This window comes from Ovis aries, chromosome 15 (assembly GCF_016772045.2).
Source record: "Ovis aries strain OAR_USU_Benz2616 breed Rambouillet chromosome 15, ARS-UI_Ramb_v3.0, whole genome shotgun sequence".
NCBI classification, from domain to species: Eukaryota; Metazoa; Chordata; class Mammalia; order Artiodactyla; family Bovidae; genus Ovis; species Ovis aries.
In genome coordinates this window covers 82,088,872-82,109,611 of record NC_056068.1, presented here as the reverse complement: position 1 = coordinate 82,109,611, position 20,740 = coordinate 82,088,872, and the positions used below count along the sequence as shown (strand labels likewise).

At 57.1% G+C, this 20,740-nt stretch overlaps 2 protein-coding genes across 10 annotated transcripts; one reads left to right on the top strand and one right to left on the bottom strand.

Annotated features, from left to right (window-relative positions):
* Positions 1–584: 584 nt before the first annotated feature.
* Positions 585–16,194, bottom strand: ACAD8 (acyl-CoA dehydrogenase family member 8). Its single transcript, XM_027979829.2, has 11 exons — positions 16,028–16,194; positions 10,194–10,294; positions 9,620–9,789; positions 8,942–9,051; positions 8,579–8,655; positions 8,206–8,343; positions 4,890–5,025; positions 4,705–4,802; positions 2,292–2,444; positions 2,020–2,122; positions 585–1,053 (listed from the first exon to the last, which is right to left on the bottom strand). The coding sequence occupies exons 1-11, from the start codon at positions 16,134–16,136 to the stop codon at positions 1,001–1,003; spliced, it is 1,248 nt and encodes a 415-aa protein (XP_027835630.1). The 5' UTR covers positions 16,137–16,194; the 3' UTR covers positions 585–1,000.
* Positions 15,493–20,660, top strand: THYN1 (thymocyte nuclear protein 1). 9 transcript variants are annotated; one of them, XM_060399603.1, is made up of 9 exons: positions 15,493–15,553; positions 15,634–15,816; positions 16,975–17,466; positions 17,584–17,765; positions 18,602–18,670; positions 19,007–19,099; positions 19,530–19,625; positions 19,833–19,983; positions 20,479–20,660. In XM_060399603.1, exons 3-9 carry the CDS (start codon positions 17,457–17,459, stop codon positions 20,523–20,525), a joined length of 648 nt encoding a protein of 215 aa, XP_060255586.1. In that variant the 5' UTR covers positions 15,493–15,553; positions 15,634–15,816; positions 16,975–17,456; the 3' UTR covers positions 20,526–20,660. The 9 variants fall into 9 exon arrangements, with proteins under 9 accessions (XP_060255586.1, XP_060255589.1, XP_060255585.1 ...); XM_060399606.1 differs by having other exon boundaries at positions 15,493–15,816; positions 16,975–17,025; XM_060399602.1 differs by having other exon boundaries at positions 15,493–15,816.
* Positions 20,661–20,740: the final 80 nt, after the last annotated feature.

Genomic DNA, 20,740 nt, shown 5'->3' with positions numbered 1-20,740 from the left:
AGAAAAGAAACATACTCAAAGCATTTATCAGGAAAGGTTGTAGGAGCTTTGAGGACCATTTCCAGACCACGTGCTTCTAAACAACCAGTCCCAGACCACCTGAGCAGCAGAGGTGCAGGCGCGCCCCACTTGTGGCTCGAGAGGAGGCTTTGCACATCCCTCTCATTGCGACTTGCATTCAGAGGAGCCGCTCGAGGGTGGCCGCGGGATGGTCTCGTCTTCAGGGGACAGAGCAGAACCGACAGGAATCACCTCTGCCCGGCTCCTTCTCCACGCCTAGCCCTGCTTGGGGCATTCAGGGCCCTGGGGATGGATCCAGGCCACCACCAGGACTCTGTGGGCCGGGCGAGGAGCTCCCCACCACCAAGTGCCAGGAAGACTGGTTGGCATGTCTTCTCGGGAGCTCCAGTCTGGGGGCCCAGCCATCCTTCAGCTGATGCCACGAAGCCGCCGTGGAGATGTCAGCCCCTCCAGCGGCCCAACTCACTCGTCACCTGTTGAGGTCCTTTAATGGACTGGAACCTGGTGGCCCAGAGTCAACGATAAGAAAGTAAAAGAGAGAGAGAAAGACACGGGGACCAAAGTTCTGATGGAGCAAAGGTGTTTTATTCAACATTGTGTGAGTACTTATACTGTCTTACAAGGTTGCTATTTTCAGCAGAGATAAAATCAAAATTTACAAGTTATCAAGGAAACATGAGGTCATCCATATGAAAGAGAGAGGGTTGTAAATAATCACTTTTAACCGTATGGTTCATAAAAAGGAAGAGGGTCGTAAATAGTCACTTATCACCCTAAGGAAAAACTAACGGAGGACATGCATGCATTCCTCACCCAACTGCTCCACTTAACTCCTGAATGTTCAGGAGTCAATAAGGGATGGAGGATTCACGACAGATCCAAAGCAGCACGCAGGAAGCCTCCTGTTCAGCGCCTCCTGACAGTCACCGTGGCTCCACCGGGCCATCCCCTCCGACCTGCTGTCGGAGCCTGGGGCGGGCTACTCCTGCAGCAGGCTCCTCGAGATCAGCATCCGCATCACTTCGTTGCTGCCTGCGAGAGGGAGAGGGCGGGCTGGGCCTCAGGGTTAGGGAGGCTCTGAACAGTCTTTCTGACCAGTCTGACCAGGAATGCAAACAGCAGTGCTTTTCATCTCGACAGATGTTAGGAAGAAGGAAAAATTGACTTGTCAAAAACCTCTCCGGATGATAACAATGCTTTTATTAGGTAAAAAACAAATAAAACAGCAGAACATACATGTAGTATAATTCTGTTCTTTAAAAATATCATCTACAGGCACAGAAAAAGTCCAAAAAAAGTATTTTTGGTCTAAAATATAAAAGGAACACAAAATATTAATTCAGATGTCAAAACCTGAATGATTTTTTTAACCTTTTTTTGTGTTTTATAATTTTTCAACAATAAATACACCAACATCGTTGGTAATCAGAAAACTGGATTTTAAAAGAACAAAAACCTTTTCCCTGAAAGGGGGTGGAGCCAGTTGCTGAGGGGAGGAGATGAGTTGCTTGCTTCACTTTTACATTCTTTCTGATGCAAAAAATGCTCTAGAACCCGGGAGCCATGGCCACTGAGCCTGGGCCCTAGAACCCAGGAGCCACGGCCGCCAAGTCTGCGCTCTAGAGCCCGGGAGCCACAGCCACTGAGCTCGTGTGCGGCAATGACTGAAGCCCGTGCTCTGCAGTAAGAGAAGCCGCTGCCATGGGAAGCCGGTGCATGGCAGAGAAGAACAGCCCCTGCTCCTGCGACCAGAGAAAAGCTGTGCAGCAGCCAAGACCCAGCGCAGTCAAAAAAACAAAACTAAAACGGACACAGGCCAAGAGCAGGGGGAGGGTGACCTCAGAGCGGACAGACCAGAACTCCCTGATGCCCAGGCCAGTGCCCTCCCCTCCAAAGGGGCCAGGAGTGGGGAGGAAGGCAGGCAGGGCCCAGGCAGCACAGGGACAGATGCCGGGCTGAACACTCCGACAGGGAGGAAACCATCTGGGGCGCGTTTACCTTCAAGGATCTGGTGGACGCGGGAGTCCCGCACGTACTGCTGGACGGCGTAGTCTTTCAGGTAGCCATAGCCACCGTGCATCTGCAGGGCTTGGTTGCAGATCTGCAGGGAGATGGGGGAGAGGAACCTCGGGTCCCGGGAAGGCGCTCCTCCCCACAAGCACCCACGTGGGCCTATCCTGAGTAACTGGTGCCTCAAGTAGCATCCCAGGGGTGAACAGAAGGCCCACCACGTCCCGGGCACCCAGGAGAGCCGGAGCACCAGCACTCACCGCAAAGCATTCGTCTGTGGCGAAGAGCTTGGCCATGGCGCACAGAGCCACCGCGTCCTCCCGCTCCTCCTGCAGAGCCGTGGCCGCAGCACGGACCGTCAGCCGCGAGGCCACCAGCCTGGCCGCCATCTCGGCCAACTGGAACTGCAGGTACTGCGGCGAGAGGGGGAGCAGCGCACTCACAGACGGCTCAGCACTGCCAGGGCCTGGGAGCCCCTCCAAGGATAGGCCGCCGCCACGGGCCCCCGGGCCCCACCGAGAACGTGCCTGGGAAGCTCCAGGTCCACTCCCCTGCCGCACTGCAGTCACCACCTCCTCAAGGAGACGCCCCCTCTGTCTGCCCCTTCAACCTACAGCCAGTAAAGCGCCCACAGCTCCACACAGGTGCCTCTGCCCAGCACACCAGGGTGCCCCGGTGGCCCACACCTCTGCACCTCACGGTGGTGGGCTGGGACCTGGAGGGGCAGGACCCGAGGACCTGAGACCCCAGACCTCAGCTCCTGGCCCGGCAGCTGAGCCCACAGCAGCGCCCAGGACCCAACAAGTCAAGACAGGCGAGGCACTCGAGAGCCCAGCTCCACCCCCACTCGGCTACCCCCGGTGACCCTGGACAAGGCAGAGGCGCCCACAAGACAGGCGCCTCCAGGGGGATACCAGCCACAGCCAGAAGCCTGGGCACAGGGAGCAGCAGGGACGCCAGGCAACACCTCAGGGAGAGGCCATGCAGGCAAGAGAAACCAAAGCCTGGGCTGCACAACTGCCTACTGGAAACCAGAAGAAAAGCCTCTAGCTTCCAACCTGTGGGGTTGTTAGAATCAGGCAGAAAAAAGCTTTATCTAAGGGAGTGGCTACTTCTAATGAGCCAGCTGAAGAGGAGTAACTCACCAGTAACACAGGATATCACAAACCAAACCAGTCATGGATACTGGCTCTAACTGGTGGAGAATTCAAAAGAGCCATCATGAGGAAATTCAATGAGCTATGAGATAACTCAGGGATAAAAGTAATGCACAGATGGAATATTTTGCCAAGAACACTGACATTCCAAGAAAGAATCAAACCAAAACCCTGGAGCTGAAGAACTCAATAAACGCGATGGAGAATGCATTAGAGAGCTATGGAAATACAGCAGACCGTACAATTAGAGCGCCTGAAGACAGGACCCTGGGAATGACTCAGGGAGAAGAGGAGCGCTAGGACTGAAACAAAATCAACCCTACCAGAGCTATCCCACTCCATCAGGAAGGGCAGCGCAAGGATGGCAAGCATCCCAGGAGGAGAAGACGGGGGACAGGGGTACAGAGCTCGTTCACGGAAGAGCTGAGAATGTCCCGAATCTGGGGAAGGAACTGGATCTACATGTCCACAAGGCTAAGAGACGACCTGATTACCTCAAGGCAAACAGACTGTCTCCCAGACATCAATTAAACCTGTCCAACGTCAGAAACAAAGAATCTTAAAGTCAGTCAGAAAAAAGACCATAACCTACGAAGGGACCCCAACAAGCTAAGAGCTGAACAGAGCTATCTCACGATGCAGCGATTCCACTTACGGTATTTTTTCCAAAAAATACGAAAACACTAATTCAAAAAGATACATGCGTCCTTAAGTTCACTGCAGCACTATTTGCAACAGCTAAGACATGGAAGCAACCTAAGTGTCCACAAGAGAAAAGGACAAAGAAGATGGAATATATGTATTCGATGGACTACGACTTAGCCATAAAAGAATGGAATTCTGCCATTTGTGACAACATGGATGGACCTAGAGTGTTACATTAAATGAAGTCAGACAAAAGAGACAAATACCAGATGACTTCACTCACACGAAGAATCTAAACACCACACAGTAAATGAAAACACAAAACCACCTCACAGTTACAGAGAACAGACGGGGTTACCAGAGGAAGAGGGCGGGAGGATGGAATGTTTGTAAAGAGGGTCAGCTGAACGGCGCTGGACGGAATCAGACTTCTGGTGGTGAGCTCGCTATAGTGGACAAGAAGCCCAATTATAATGTATGCAGGAAACTTTAACGATGCTGTAAACCAGCGTCACCTCAATGAAGAAAAAAGAATGAAAATCTGGGTCACAAGCAATCACTCCAATCCCACTCCCCTGAAATAACTACTTTTTGCATTTTCAGAGGTATCTTTGAAAACGTGTTATTAGTGTTTACACGTACCTGCGTATCTCATAAACAAAACAGCACATGCTCCTAAACTATCATGTTTCTCTTGCCATGTCATACATCACGAATCTTCCTGCGACTACAAACAAAACTATCATAAACCGGACAGAAAGAAAGCACAAGCTCTGGCCGCAATGAGGGCAGAACCAGCAGGGGCGTTAGGGCCCCACTGCTCCAGAAGACGTTCTGGAGCCCAGAGCCAAGGAAGGGACCCGGGAGTTACCTGGCTGTTGGCCAGAGGCTCTCCAAACTGCTTCCGGACCTTGAGGTGGTCTCGAGCGAGGACGACCGAGGCGTGAGCGGCGCCCAGGGAGCAGGAGGCTGGGGGGGAGGGCACCAAGGCGGCCCGTGAGCTGAGGGCCCCGCGCCCGCCGCCCGCCGCCCGCCGCCCGCCCCCGCGGTGCTCACCGACATTGATCCTCCCGCCGTTCAGGCCCTTCATGGCGATGAGGAAGCCCTGGCCCTCGTCCCCGATCCTGTTGGCCACCGGGACGGCACAGTCTTCAAAGATCACTGCTCGGGTCGGCTGCGAGTTCCACCCCACCTGGCGAAAAGCAGGGGCTGAGTGGCGGCCCGGCAGTCACCACGCAGCGCGGCGCCTGCGGTGCACGCGGGCCCGAGACGGGCGCTCCAGCGTCCCGGGACTCAGGCTCCCGAGAACTCCGCTGCGGAGGAACAGGAAGGCCACGCTTCCGAACGTCAGCGCTGACAGACTTCCCTTTCAGCACAACGGTCGAGCATACCGAGGACACCTACTTCCGACCAGCTGCTCACCACAGCAACCGGGGGCGGGACGGGCTCCCCAGCGCGGGAGCCGGTCACACCCCTTGCCCCAGCGGGCCGGCGACGCCACGCCACGCCGGCGACGTCCCGCCACGCCACGCCACGCCACGCCGGCGACGCCCCGCCACGCCACGCCGGCGACGCCCCGCCACGCCACGCCGGCGACGCCACGCCACGCCACGCCGGCGACGTCCCGCCACGCCACGCCGGCGACGCCACGCCACGCCACGCCACGCCGGCGACGTCACGCCACGCCACGCCGGCGACCGGAAGTGGGAGTATTCACACCACAGACGCCGTCGAAGGCCGCACGGGAGGACTTCCTGGCCTCTGCTTTGCCTAGGGAGCTGGTTTAGCAGGACACCCCTCGCCGTGTCAGTCTCGAGCCCAGGGAGTTTTCCACCCCTAGGACGCAGCCCATGCCCTGTAACTAGCCTGCTGGCGGCCCGCGTGCCTTCTGGGGCCACGGTGTCCCCAGGGGCAGCTTCACCGGGAGGCCGGCAGAGCCCCCGTCCTCATGGAGAGCCAGATTTAGGGGCCCCACAGACAGACTGGCCTCCTTCCTCTCCGCTCCAGGAGACCCACGCTGTCAGAGCCTGCGGACACAGGGCCAGTTGAGCCCCCGGCCCAGGGGCCTGCAGCCCTCCCCGCACCGCTCCCTTCAGGGCGCCCTGCCTGGGAAGCGGCCCCCGCCCATGCATGGCCTTTCCCCTGAGGCCTCTGTCCAACCCTGGCTCAGCCCCTCTCCTGTTCCTCACCCGCGCCCTCCCCTGAGCCCTCTCCCCTATCCCGCCCCCTTTGGGGCTTCCCGCACCGCACTTCTGCTGCCTCTGGCCCTCCCTGGGAACACCCCCCGACCCTCACCTCCCCGTGGAGCCTCCCAAGGCCCCTCTGGTCAGCAGGGCCGGCCCTGGCATCTTGTCTTCCAGACCCCAAGTCTGAACCCTCCCACCCTGGCCGTGGGTCTCCCTGGATACTCACCTCCCATCCAGGACACACACCCCTGGCTGGGGCAGCTCAGGCGACCTTAACACTGAGTTGTAAGAGAACCACAGATACGTGGCCACCACCTCCCAGCCCCTTCCAGTGAAAACGTCTCCCTCCTCCCCAGGGAAGAGACCGGCTCCTCACCGCCTAGAGTCCCTGAGAAGCTGCAGCCAGAAAGATATTCCCTGGTCCCAGCCCAGAAGAGGGAGTCCCTTCCTGTCTGTCTGTCTTTCATTCGAAAGACCACCTTCCCACTGCCATCGAGGAGTCCTCCCCGCTACCCGTACAAAATCTTTGACATCTAAATCCAAGCTAAAGCCATTCCACACTCCTTTTCTGTTTCAAGTTCTCAGCTACAGAAGGTGCTCAGTACACCAAATGGAAGCATGTGCTTGCAGGAAAGACGAGTTGGGGAGAAAGCCAGCTGCTCAGGCCACTAGAGCAGCCAGATCAAGCAAGGGGGTCAGCAGGTGACCCCTCGCCTGGCCTGCAAGCTCTCTGACCTCACCCCACATGGAGCCCTCTGCTCATGACCCTCTAGCCACACTGAGAAATTCTGGCTGCTTCTAACACACTAGCCTTGTTTCCACATCAGGCTCTTTGCAACCACTGTGGCCTCTGCCCAGATCCCTCCTCAGGGCTGGCTGGCAGCTGGCTCCTGACCTGGCAGATTGCATCAAGTAACACCTTTCTTTGGCTGTCCCTACACCATGCAGCTCTCTTCCGCCCGCGTCACACCCTGGCTTGCTCCCCTCCCTCAGGCTGACCTGCCTGCTGCTCACAGGCGGCCCTACAGCCCAGCCTGGTGCGTCCGGTCTGGCCCTCTGAATTTCCCATTTGTCAAGAGAGATGCAAAGCACAACTAATCATCAAGAAGAAAACCAAAAAGCAAAAGAAGAAAATAATGTATGCTTGAAAGTGAGAGGAGACAGAGCATAAGGAGAAAAAGAGAAACTTTTTGTATAAGGAATTTATTTACAATTTTTTTCCAAGCTAGCTAGATTTTGTAATACTGCCAACAGATACCAGAAATACGAAAATGTTGAATCAGCCAACACTAGCTTTATGAGCAGAAACACCAGAATCAGTATAACCTGGTTCTGTAATACAACGTGTCAGACTCCGTGTCAGTCCGTCTCCCAAGCCACGTGCACACAGCTCAGCGTTTACAAAGGTAAGAAGGCACGTGTCTTACAAGCACAGGCAGGCACGAGCATAAGGCTTTGCACACCCAGTGCTGAGAGGGTCCGGCTTTGCTGCACGAGAGGGGCGCGGAGCCTCTCAGGCCCTGGCAGCTGCAGAGGGTCAGGATCAGGGACGGCACGGAGCAGCCTGGGGGCCTGGGGAGCCAGTAGAAGTGGTGAGAGGCAGACGTGGGGCCATCTCCTCGCAGACTGCTACCCGGGCCCGACTCTAAGGGCGCCTGCTGGAGCTGAGGACTCACCGGGCCAGCCCACCTGAGCAGACCCCAGCTCAGGACCAGGGGCAGGGACGTAACCACAGGTCTGTGGCTCACGGCCTGGCTGTGGGATCTGTCCATCCTGGAGACGTCTTCTCGAGGCCCAGGGAAACACCCTCCTCTTACGTTACTGAGGGACCCATGGTTACCTCCAGTGAGCTTTGCTGAGCTAAAGAAGGAAAGTGGGCCGAAAGCATTTCACTCCTGAGACCTCTGGTCTCCTGTCTCAGAGTTTCTTCCCGGCTAACAAGTGGGCGGAGAGATGGGAAGTAAGAAATACAGGCCAGAAGTGGCCGCAGGAGCCAGTGGAGAAATCCATCTGTTGACGTAAGCCACTGGCGAACGCGTGCCACACGACGCAGCGAGGCCCACCCCTGCTCCCTGGCTGTCTAAAGCCTCACTGACGAAAAAGCCTGCAAGGCCCGCGCCAGGGTGGGCCACTTGCTGAGCTGGGGCGGGGCTCCCGCCAGATGCTCCCTGTCCAACCGCACTCACCTTTTTCTCCTTCTTGCCAAAGCTGAGGCCGGGGGTCCCCTTCTCCACCACTACACAGGAGATGCCTCTGGGGCCCGGCCCTCCTGTGCGGCACATGACTACATAGACGTCAGCTTCGCCGCCGCCACTGATGAAGGCCTGCGGGGTCGCAGCGGGAAGACAGCGGGTGCCTCGGTGATGGGGCAGTGGGAGGTGAGGGGCAGCGGGACGAGGTCCCAGGACGGGCCTAACTGGGCTCAGACTGGAGAGAAATGGCGACAGCGAGCACAGGGAAATAGGCCACGGTTCACCTGCAAACACGCGGGCCAGGCCCGGTGGGCGGCGAGGGGGAGGGCTGCCACCCTGCCTGGGGGGGCTGCGGCCAGCCGCGTACCTTGGAGCCATTGAGGATGTAATGATCGTGTTGTCGCATGGCAGAGGTCACGAGGGAAGCAGCATCGCTCCCACTCCCTAAGGCGGGAGGAAGGGGAGCTGAGAGGCGGGGGTGCTGGGGAGGGGAGGGAGCCCCCGCGAGGCCCCAGCTCCTGAGAGACCGACCCTAAAGACAGGTGCCTTCGATCCAGGCCTGGAGAAGCGCTCTGTGCTCAGGGAGATTACCCCCGCTCCCCCTCCACACTCCCGCTCCAGGAAACCCTGAGCCTTGTGACCCGCGAGCTTGTGGTGGGCATGGAGACACAAGCCTGGGGCGGGCGGCCGGCCGAGGCGCCGCAGGCCCACTGGCCGCGTGCACACCCACCTGGCTCGGTGAGGCAGTAGGAGGCGAACTTCTCCATGGCACAAAGGGGCGGGCACAGCCGGTGCCGCTGCTCCTCGCTCCCAAACCGGTCGATCATCCAAACACACATGCTGAGCACACCCAGAGGCCAGGGCAGAGACAGGCAGAAGGGAAAGGCAGCCTGAGGGGGAGGGCACATGCGGAGGAGAGCAGAGCACAAGAGCGCGGCGGGGAGGAGCCACAGCTGAGGAGGCGCACTTTCAAGCAAAGGCCTGGAGTAGCACACAGTCCGGGAGCACAGCACCCAGAGGGGCCCAGAGCCAAGGTCACCTGGGCGCTGGCCACACTATCTCTGGTTAGGTTAACTGAGCTCCCTGAAAATCAAGCTGTCCTATGTACTCTCCCAAATTAGTGGAGGCTTCATCTCTGGGTTGAGGAAAAGGGAAGCGAGGCCCTTCCCTAATGCAGAACTCTTGTCTGGAACCAGGGCAGCTGGCATTTGGGAGACGGCCGGCATTCTCTAAGCAACACAAGATGACAGATTCGAGCGCAAGAGGCAGCCGCAGACCTCATGTGAACTGCTAACAGTCTGGCTCCTCGGGGGCAGGCAACCTACACAGCGAAACCCTCTCCCATCCACACAGAAGGTGCCCGCCGACCCACGCGAGCACGCGCTGCGCCTGCCAGGCTGGCACTCACTTGTGGATGCTCATGTAGGCCGTGGTGCTGGTGCAGCCCGTGGCCAAGGCTTCAAAGATGACGGAGGTGTCCAGCCGCGAGAGGCCTGCCCCTCCGACATCTGTCCGAACGTACACCCCCCCGAAGCCCAGCTGCGCTGCCTTCCGCATCGTGTCCACAGGGAACAGCTCCTGTGGAGAAAAGGGCAGGGTCATCGGAGAGGGACTCACAGGCGGGCTTCTCTCCAGGGGGCGTGAGGAGGGACCCAGAGTGTGCACCCAGGAGGGGACGGAGCCCCACGACTCAGCGCCGCTTTTGTCTCCCACACAGTGGCACCAGTTAAAACGCACCCTACGAGGACTGCTCTCTGGCACCCAAGTTTCTTTTTATCATTCCAGTACTGCCTGGGTTTTAAGAGTGCCCAAATCTTAATTTTCATCTACGAATTAAAGCAGCGGCATCTGCGGGAGGACTTGCGCCCCTACAGGAACTCGCATTTGCTGTGAGTTTTCAGAGCAGAACAAACTGCGCAAGCTGGGTGCTTGGGAGGAGGCGGGCTCACGGCGGGAGGCACCGCGCAGCTGGACACCCGCACCTTCTGGTCCCACTCTGCCATGTGCGGCGCCATCTCCCGGGCAGCGAAGTTGAAGGCCACTTTCTGGAACTCTTTCTGCTCTTCATTTAGTCCCATGGAAGCTGTGGGCAAGGCAGCATTTACTCAGAACCGGGTCGAGGCTCAGGGGAGAGGACAGCAGGCTAGAAGCCCCTTGCAGCGTGGCGGGCAGACGACTTCGAGAGCAACCCCACATGGAGCTCCGCTGCGCGCCCCCGTGAACCCGCGCCTCCCTTCGGCACTCCCAAGCACACTAGCCGACTTTTTTCACCCCGTTACTATTTCTTCCATTACGCATCTTTCTCTTTTCCTCCTCGTAAAACCACATTAAAAGAATAATTAACACACACTGACCCTCATATTATGGTAAAACGTTTTTTTTCTCTTTAGGGTGCCCCACCTTTTCTGTATTGGAATCTGTGCCTATTTGTCTATATGCATCAACAGAGTCATTTTAAAAGCTCAATCAGGAAACGAAAATAGGTGTACTCTGGCTTACTTTCCAAACTGAGGATAAAGGTCCTGCAGCAAAGCTGTGCATTTGATAACACGGATCCTGAGTCTTCCAGCGCTGCAAACAAGGCTAAGGGCCTTCTAAATCTGTTTTCGCCAAACACATTCAGAAATTTTAGAGTGTTCTCTTTCCCGACTATTAGTGCTTTGGGTAATTCCTTCACTTCCAGCTGTAAGCTACTTAAAAGCTAAGGAACTGACTGAGCGATACCATCAGTCCAGTTTCATCAGGATAAGTTTTTCTAGAACCATAAACATTTTGAAAGAGACAATACTACTCCAGCATCTCATGACAGGTGACAGTCTTTAGGAGAGACCCCTGCATCAGCCTGACACACTGACCACCCAGTTCAGTGTCAGTACTCTGCAGCTTTTCTCTGAACAGCCAGTTCTCCGAATGACGTGAACACTGTTCTTTTTCTACGTACTTCGTTTACCACCAAACACTGCACAGGGTGAATGCAGGACAGGACTGAACTGTCAAACCCAGCAACAGGCCCATTAGTCAGTCCCGTGCCTCAAACACTTATCGTTTCCCCATTTTGCAAGGTGACAGACATTCTGCTCTGGGCAGGCCGGAAGCTAAGAGGAAAGAACCTAAGCAGAGCTCCCGTGAGAAGACCACAGCCTGCTGGGAACAGTGCAGAGGATGCAGAGGGCAGGACCGCGACTCCCGGGAGCTGCGCCACAGCACGGGCAGCAGCCCGCACAGGGCAGATCCCATTCATCTCTCCTTGGCTTTCTTTGTGCCGCCCCTTGAAAAGGACCCCTTGCCTCAGATGTGCTAAGAAGCATCAAGGAGTGTCTCTTACTGCAGGAGGCACAGTGGTGGCTGTGAAAATGTCAAGGGCAAAGTGGAAGGTGTGGGCTCTATGTGGCCTCCTAAGGCTCTGTCCTTTCACGTTAAACAAGGTCCTGGGGGTGACGGTACAGAGCACGGGAGGCGTGGAGTCTCAGGGGACAACCCCCTTCAGCACCCGACTGCCCCGCAGCCATCCTCTCAGAGAACCCGGGCGAGCCCAGGCCTCGGGAGCAGCTGCCTGTGAGCCAGGAGAGCTGTGTGTCCCCACCCGGACTGTCGGTAAGATGGGAATTGTGAGGGTTAAAGGTGGCCTCACCTTCAGAAGTCCAAGGCAGAAACTACACTGGGTGGTGCTCTCAGAAATACGGTTAGGGAGGAACAATTCAGGGTTCCTTACTCAGGACTTGGGCCAGTTTCCACTCACAAAAGAATTCGGACCGAAGGTCTACCACGGGGCAGTGCTGGGATAGGATGTCGTAAGCGCTAAGGAAACAAACACTTGAGTGTATGTGGGCTACAGAACTTCAGTCTGAGCAACAGCTCAACACGTTTACAGATGCTATTATTAGGACTGACAGATTCAAACAAGCAGCTCAAGGTATAAAAGGTCTAAGTACATCTGAACTGCAAGGAGAGCCAGCCAGTCCCTCCTGCAGGAGGTCAGTCCTGGGTGTTCACTGGAAGGACTGATGCTGAAGCTGAAGCCCCAATACTTTGGCCTCCTGATGCGAAGAACTGACTCATTGGAAAAGACCCTGATGCTGGGAAAGACTGAAGGCAGGAGAAGGGGACGACAGGATGATATGGTTGGACTGTATCACTGACTCAATGGACGTGAGTTTGAGTAAGCTCTGGGGGTTGGTGATGGACAGGGAAGCCTGGCGTGCTGCCGCAAAGACTCGGACAGGACTGAGCGACTGAACTGAATTGAAACTGCATCCAATGCTAATTAACAGGGAACGAGTCCATACAAGTCAGACATGAAGGCACACACGGTCTTTCTGTCCTTCATTTCACTCTGCAGAACCTGTTTTTTTACCCAATCAAAGGCCTGAGGCGACCCTGCATTGTCAACTGATGATTAGCCTTGTTTTCTGTTTGTAATGCAGTGTTTTTAAATTAAGGTGTGGACGTTGTTTCCTTAGGCCCGATGCTGCTGCACGCGTCACAGACTACAGTGAAGTGTGACTATAGCCTTCACAAGCACTGGGCAAGCAAACCCGTCACTGCAGTATCTGCTTTACTGCAGTGACCCAAACCTACAGCGGCTCTGAGGGTGCCTGCATACACACAGCACGGTCCCGTGTTCATTTAAGATCAGTAACAGTCAATTCTGGAGAATGGAATGCCAACAAAAGGAGCTCCCAAACTTTGGCCACCTGATGCGAAGAGCCGACTCATTAGAAAAGACCTTGATGCTGGGAAACATTGAGGGCGGGAGGAGAAGGGGACGACAGAGGATGAGATGGTTGGATGGCATCGCTGACTCGATGGACGTGAGTTTGAGCAAGCTCCGGGAGTTGGTGGTGGACAGGGAGGCCTGGCATGCTGCAGTCCATGGGGTTGCAAAGAGCCAGACACGACTGAGCAACAAGAACAACTCCACTGCTTGGGGTAAACAAGCAAAGAGTCAAGTTAAAAAGTAAGTAACACACAAGAAAGCATGGTTACTGAGTATAAGTACCCCAGTTTCCAGAAAACATGAGCAAATAAAACACAACAAAAACCAGGCCACATGAAGCTTGCTGGAGCTACTGGCAGAGTTCAAGAAGCCAGCACATACACACAAAGACACACACACACAGAAGCAGTAGAGCTAAAGAGAACAAGACCCACATTAGAGGAGGAAAACCTTGACTGTACAGTAGTTCAAGGGTAAATAAGAGGCTGAACAACCGAACACAGGTATCTCTGAATGCATCCAAAGTCCACACCTCACCAGCTCTCAACAGTCCGGAGAATCCTGGCGCTGAGAGAGCATGTGGGAAGCCGCAGCAAACTGCAATGGGCGAGCAACCAGGCGCTCAAGCTCTGGGTCTGCAACTATTAATTACACAGCTTTCAGGAGGGAAGGCTCCTCTCTCAGCCTCAGGTCCCCCACCGTAAAATGAGAGGGCTGCACTAGACCCTAAGCAGGTTTCTTTATCTGTAAAATGATACATAAGGAAAATGAGAACCCTCTTAAAAATTACTTTTCACATTAAAATGCACCAAGAAACGATGAGAAGCGTGTTGATCGCTCCCGTTACCTTGATATCAGAATATGCAGAGTGACACGCTGAAGGGACAACTTCATTTCACTGAAGCTTCTTTCAAAAGCTGATAAAGCAGCTCATTTGCTGAAGCTGCACCTCCAGCCACAGGAAGTATTATTTAACCTATTTGCTGCCAACCAACAAAGGTGATCCTGCTTACCAAATTCTAAGCGCAAGGATGGGGTGGCACCCTGTGAAGGTGCTTTAAGACACTGGAGAGAAAACTGCCCTATTCCTTAGTGTCCTTGAACTCTAGACATCGAGCTGAGGCACTCAAAAGCTGCTCTATTTGCTTACAAGTGCCATTTACTTTAGATTTTTTAAAAGAAAGATTTCAAAAGAAAAGTGTTTTTCTTTTTCGACAGCATCACAGGGTTACAGTTACCCCCTAGTCGGCCTAGGTCTCCCCGACTCCGTGGTGGGTGTGTGTCCAGTCGTGTCCGATTCTTTGCAACCCCAAAGACTGTAGCCTGCCAGGCTTTTCTGTCTCCATGGGATTCTCCAGGCAAGAACACTGGTTCCCCCTCCAGGGGACCTTCCAGACCCAGGGAAGTTCTGCTGCGCTGCAGGCAGGCTCTTTACCGCCTCTTTACCAGGGAAATCCCGCTCGGTGACTCGCATGGAAATTACTTGCTAGGAGACACTCCACTCAGGTCTATAAGCTCTGGTAGTTTCCCACTTGCTACAAGTTACTTCTCTGCAGGAGTTTCAACAGCTGTTTTATAACCATAGATGTTACGTAATTTATATGAGCGAGTCTTGGATCACCGGAGGTTTGTTTACCTATCACAACCAGCAGCAGGCTTTGCACATCCTCACTACCTTTAGGACTTAAGTTTATGATTAATAACAGCAATGTGCTGGGCACAGCAGCTGCAGGGAAGTTTCTGTTCTCAGGGAGCAGATAGCTTCGTGAAAGTAACCACAGGCAGCTCTCATGGTGTGGGAAAGCTGTGCAGCACATTTTCCATTGGGGCTGCCTCCTGCAGGGTGCAGGGCATGCATGCGGTGGGAACAAAACCGAGGATCCACACTGGTCTGCCTGCTGACGGACCTGGCCGTGCGCTCAGGCCAGCTCTGCGTGTGGAACCAGGTTAAAAGCCCAGGGCCCCGGGGCCCCAGGGCAGACTTCGGGCTGCCTCACTTTTCCGAGCCTAAAACTGGGATGACGACCTAGGGCTTTTGGTGAGAGCGTGCGGCTCTAAAGCACATGTTCCAGCTTTCTCGCCTGTTCAGTTTGGGTTTTCTGAGTGCACTATTTACCCCCATGGAATCACGTGTACAACACTCTGCTTTGTAACTGGACTTGTATCACCTCTTTTTTCTGTGAACACCCATTTCATGTTAGCTGCCTCGTTAGCTTAGAGTTAAATTAACCGTGAATCACTTTAGCGGCCTGGGAAGCAACTAGTCCCTTTTGTGGTCTTCTGCCACAGTTTTTATAGTTTGCATCACTGGCTAATTAGTTGATATTCTGAATTCTTCGACGATTTCTCTGTGGTTTCATGCCTGTTTTCTTTCCGAGTATTTGTTAAGGAACAGTTCTGTGTGTTCTCCTTGCTGTTGGAGTTCTCCGACGGTGTGTCTGCTTTCATCATTGGTTTAGATTTCCTGCCTCCTCCCGTTGTCTGCTTAGTCATCGTCACACCAGAGCCCCCGCCCCCTCCCCCGCCCCCGGGGCTGTAGTTCACCCATCCATCTCCCCTCCCCCGTCCCCCACTCGCTCTGGTCACGGCAGTGCTGTGGTCCACAGCGTGTGTGCCCTTAGTCGGGTCGGTGCTTTGTCTTCATGTCTCATTAAACGGTGTTTTCCCCCCACAGCAGTAAGCTGAAGTGGTGTATCACTATGCAGTTACAGGAGAAGGCAATGGCAACCCACTCCAGTACTTGTGCCTGGAAAATCCCATGGACGGAGGAACCTGGTAGGCTGCAGTCCATGGGGTCGCACAGAGTCGGACACGACTGAAGCGACTTAGCAGCAGCAGCAAAGCTCACGAGTCCCCGCGGCGAAGCTCGCCCTTATCAGCAAGCAGAGGTAACAAGGCAGCTCCGAGCGCTGGGGGAGAAGGGAACCTCGGCCCCCGGCCGCCTCGCCGGTCCCCCACCGCAAACCGCCGGGATGGACCGGCGGCGGCCGCCGAGGGCCCCCGCCCGCCCGCGCGCCCCCGGGCTCCGCACGCGCCGACGCGGGGCCGGGGGCGGCCTGGCCGGCTAGCTGGACGGAGCCCACCCCCGGCGGGCCTTACGGTCGATGCAGGAGACCACGCCCCGCCGGACGCTGTCGGCGGGGCCCCGGGGCCCGCGGCGCAGCCCCCTCAGTAGCGCCGCGACACGCTGGCGGCCTCCGCGAAGCATCGCCGCCGCGCGCTCCTCTCCCAGCAGCTCCGGCCGCGCTCTGAGCGCCCGCGACCGCGCCGCGGGGGCCGCGCCGCACTGCACGTCGGGAGCCGCAGTGCGCGCGGCGGCCCCGAGGCGCGCTGGGGGCGCCTGCGGGAGGAGCCGGGACTCTAATTCCCAGAGGCCCGCGCGGCCGCGGCGCGCGTGCCAAGCCCGGAGAGCGCCGCGGGGCGCCGGCCGGGGTCGCGGGGCCGGGCCGGGGTCGCGGGGCCGGGCCGGAGCGCGCGGCGCGGACTGAGAGAGGAGAGCGCCGGGGGCTTCGCGGGTCCCCGCGGGGGCGTCCAGCGAGCGCCCGAGGCTGCGGCCATCCCGACCCGCGGGACAGCATGCCGCGAGCCCGGAGGAGGCCGGCGGGGCAGGGTGAGCGCGCCGGGCCGCTCCGCGCGCGCGCGGGGAGAGGCCGGGAGGCTGGTTCTGTGGTCCGGGGCCCGAGCCGCCCCCAGGCTCCTGTGCTGGGGCCATCTCTGCCGCTCGTCCGTCCGAGCGCTGACTGTCGGGGAAGGCGCTGGGACGAGGGCTGGCGCTCGCGGCCCCCACTCCGAGCGCTCAGAGGCGGAGGGAGTGCTTCCGGGAGACGGGGAGGGTTGCGGGTTGTTGAGTGTCAGCGCACGCGGTGTTTAGTGTCCCGATCACTGTCCAGGGGGACCACCGGCACAGCAGGAGGGTGCCGCGTATTAGAGGGCCGTCAGGCTGGCTCACATGGGAGCTTCCACTTAGTCCAGAGGCCGTGCAGGAGCGTCAGGTGGGTTCAGGCCGGCGTGGCAGGCTGGCGTACAATCTGGCGCATACCCTCCAGGTGGATGGTGTGGACTGACTGCTGTAGGTTGAGCGTGACCACGGAGCACAGGTAACAACTTAGCAGCTCTTAGATACCAGGTACCCATTCTGCTTCAGGCACATTTCCTTCACTGGAGGGCAAAACTCAGTCTCATCCATGTCTGCAAACTCCTCAGTGGCGTTTTTATCCAGCTTCTCTGAGCACCTTCAAGGAGTGGAAAGGAGGCAGGCTCAGAGCACAGTGAGCAAGGAAGGAGTCTGAGGTGACATGGAAGCTCACGTTCCTGAACACTGATGATAACGCCAGGCACCGCCTTGGCCCACTGTATTGTGCTTGTACTCAGTTGCTTAGCCGCTTCAGACTCTGTGACCCCAAGGACTGCAGCCCGCCAGGCTCCTCTGTCCATGGGATTCTCCAGGCAAGGATACTCGAGTGGGTTGCCACACCCTCCTCCAGGGGATCTTCCCAACCCTGGGGACTGAACCCCATATCTGTTTCCTATGTTGGCAGGTGGGTTCTTTCTCACTAGCGCCACCTGGGAAGCTCTGACTCCAGAGCAGCTGTTTTTCCTGCATCAGAACTTTCTCAGCAGGTAAGAAAGTTACCTTCTTTTTGCTTCTGTTGCAGACATGAAGGGGCCAGAAGGAAAACGCTCCAAAACTAAAAACCTAGGGGGGGCATCAGCCCAAGTGGAGAGCTCCAGCCTCCAGAGGACTCCAGCCTCTGAAGACGGCGGGGAGGCTCTCGGCAGCTACTGGCTGATGAAGTCAGAGCCAGAAAGTCGACTGGAGAAAGGCGTGGATGTGAAGGTGAGGTCCCGCGCCCGTCTCCGTGGTGCACAGGGGACACCACGGGGCCCATCGCCCACGTCTTGCCTTTGAGGAGCAGGGAGGTGTATGGAGTGGGACCAGCAGGGTTTACTGCTGTCTGCTCTGTGAGCCTCCACCTTCTCTCTAAAGGGCCAGGTGGTCATGCCTGCAGCGCAGCTGTCCTCACTAGGCGTGGCCTGCATGGGAGGGGCGTTTGGGGGAGAATGGATTCATGTGGTCCTATGGCTGAGTCCCTTCGCTGTCCTCCTGAAACTCACCACGTTGTCAGTCAGTTGTATGCCCCTGCGAGATAAACAGTAACAACGAAACTGGCCTTAGGCCACCTGACTGTGTTCCAGTGAACCTGTCTGCGAGTCAGGCATGGGCGGATGCGGCCCAAGGGCTGGTCCCCCAGCCCCAAGCCAGGCCACGCACGGCCTTGGCTGCCTTTCTCTGGCCACCCACCGTGCCCTTAGGTATCTCCCTGCCAACAGCCGGTAAGCAGGGGGTGAGTGTGACCCAGTCCTCACGACAGCCCAGAGACAACACAGTTGGAGATGCTATAGAAGGGATATATAGTATTTTAATAATAGAGAGAACCGGATTAGCAGACTCATTAACCACCCCCCTGATCCTCTGGACTGAGCGATGACAGGGTGGCACAAGGCTGCCCCCTGCGTGCCTGGCATGTGCGGCTCTGTGGGGTCCTATCCCAGAGGCCCCTGGGCCCTGCTGCTGGCAGTGTTCACACTAATCGGGGAGGAACGAGTCTGCTTCCATGCGTGCTGACCAGCCGGCCCAGGAGAGTTTACCGAATGACCCTGTTTCTGGCCCAGTTCAGCATCGAGGATCTCCAGGCACAGCCCAGGCAGACGACGTGCTGGGATGGTGTGCGCAACTACCAGGTAGGCGGGCTGGCGGGGCCGTGAGGCTTGGGGGGAGAAGCCTGCTCCCCTCTGATCTACTCAGGAATGAAGCTGTCTTGGCCAAGGGTGCTTTTTCCCTGAACCCAAACCTGAAGATACACAGTAAGTACCTGAATTCCTCTGGCTGCCTGCAGTTTTGAAACTGCCTGTGTTCCAGCCAGTGTCCTGATACACCTCGGGGCAAAAGGCAAGGATGGAACTGAAGCGGGGGGAAGCTGCAGTAAGGAGTCTCAGCTGACAAAGGCAGACTCGATTTCCGCCGGCTGGTGCTTCCCGCCAGTGGGAGGACAGCGCTTTCCTTGTCTGCTGCCACAGGCCCGGAACTTCCTGAGGGCCATGAGGCTGGACGAGGAGGCCTTCTTCTACCACAGCAACTGCAGAGCGCCGGGCATCGCGGGCCTCGTGAAGGTGGGGCATCCAGGCTGAGCCGGCTCCCTTCATGTGGGTCTGGGGACACAGCCTAGGCGGGTCATCCGCGCCCCCCTGCCCCGGTCAGGAGTGCGTGGCAGGCCTACAGCTAGGCGGGCCTGCGTCCCAGGCCCCACGGGCACAGGCTTCTCGTGGTCCACGCCGTGGCCTTGCACTCAGGCGGGCCAGCAGCCAGCGGACACGTGGCTGTGGGTGGGGAAACCGGTGCCAGCAGCGAGCTCTGCTTGGTTGGGAGCCCACCGTCAGGGTTGTCTCAGACTGCAGTGTCCCCACGTCTGAACCCTCGCTGGCTCTGCGGCAGACAGACAGGGCGAGACCGTGTAGGCCAAGAAATGGGAGCTGGACTCAGACTGAAGTCTGGCTGTGGAGCTGACTGGACAGACGACCAGAGACTTGGATCTGATTTCAGATTGTGAAGGAGGCTTACCCGGACCACACGCAGTTTGAGAAAAACAATCCCCACTATGATTCATCCAGCAAAGAAGACAACCCCAAGTGGTCCATGGTGAAGTTACTCTTTTTCCCAGCTCACGGGTGGACAGAGGGTGGAGGCTCTGGGGGTCTCTAGGGCAGGGCACAGAGCCCCGCTCGTCAGTGAGGCCGCCCTGCCCCTGGGGCGGAGGACAGGCGTGGGCAACCCGCCCGTAGGGCCTCCTACACTCAGCTGACACAGTTGGACGTGCCTTCTGCCCCGTGCACCGCTGCCCTGTAGGTGGACGTACAGTTTGTGCGGATGATGAAGCGTTTCATTCCCCTGGCTGAGCTCAGAGCCCATCACCAAGCACACAAAGCCTCTGGCGGCCCGTTAAAAAACATGGCTCTCTTCACTCACCAGAGACTCTCCGTCCAGCGCCTGACCCGAGGTAAGGCTGGCCCTTGTCTTTGGACCACATGCCAGAACGACTGTGAATTCACTTGTAGTCGCTGGCGAAGCCTAAGCACCAGGGTTAAGGGCCGAGTCTGTGTCCCCGCCCCCCGTAACTCACACGAGAGGAGCTCCCTGGGCTGCCCAGGATGCTGTGCTCGGCTGCAGCCAGAGCCCCTCCCCGTTCCCGAGGGAGCGGCTGCTGGCCTTGCACCTGAGACATGCCTGCCAGACTGCTCCCTTCAGAGTGGAGTCGTGTGACTCCACAGACCATATCCCCCCAGGCTCCTCTGCCCATGGGATTGTCCAGGCAAGAACACTGGACTGGGCTGCCATGCCCTCCTCCAGGGGATCTTCCTGACCCAGGGATCGAACCCGTGTCTCTTACGCCTCCTACATTGACAGGGGGGTTCGTTACCACTGATGCCACCTGGGAAGCCCATTCAGGAGGTGATACAGACCTAATTCTTCCTCTTCGTGCCCTTTTCGGTAGAGGAGTTTGATTTTATCCTGAGCCTGGAGGAAAAGGAACCGAGTTAATGGAGACGCGGCTGCCGAAAAGGACAAGATGTTGCCCCAAAGTCAAGCTCCCACAAAACGAGAGGCAGTGTGGGGAGCACGCCGGTTGTGAGCAGAGGTGGGGCCTGGTCCTCTCTAATAAACACCCATGCTTAAGTTGGAAGCGTTTCTTTCCATCAGCGTCGCGGGTGGAACAGGTTTCACAGCCCCTTGGCCAGATGCAGGGCCCAGCCTGG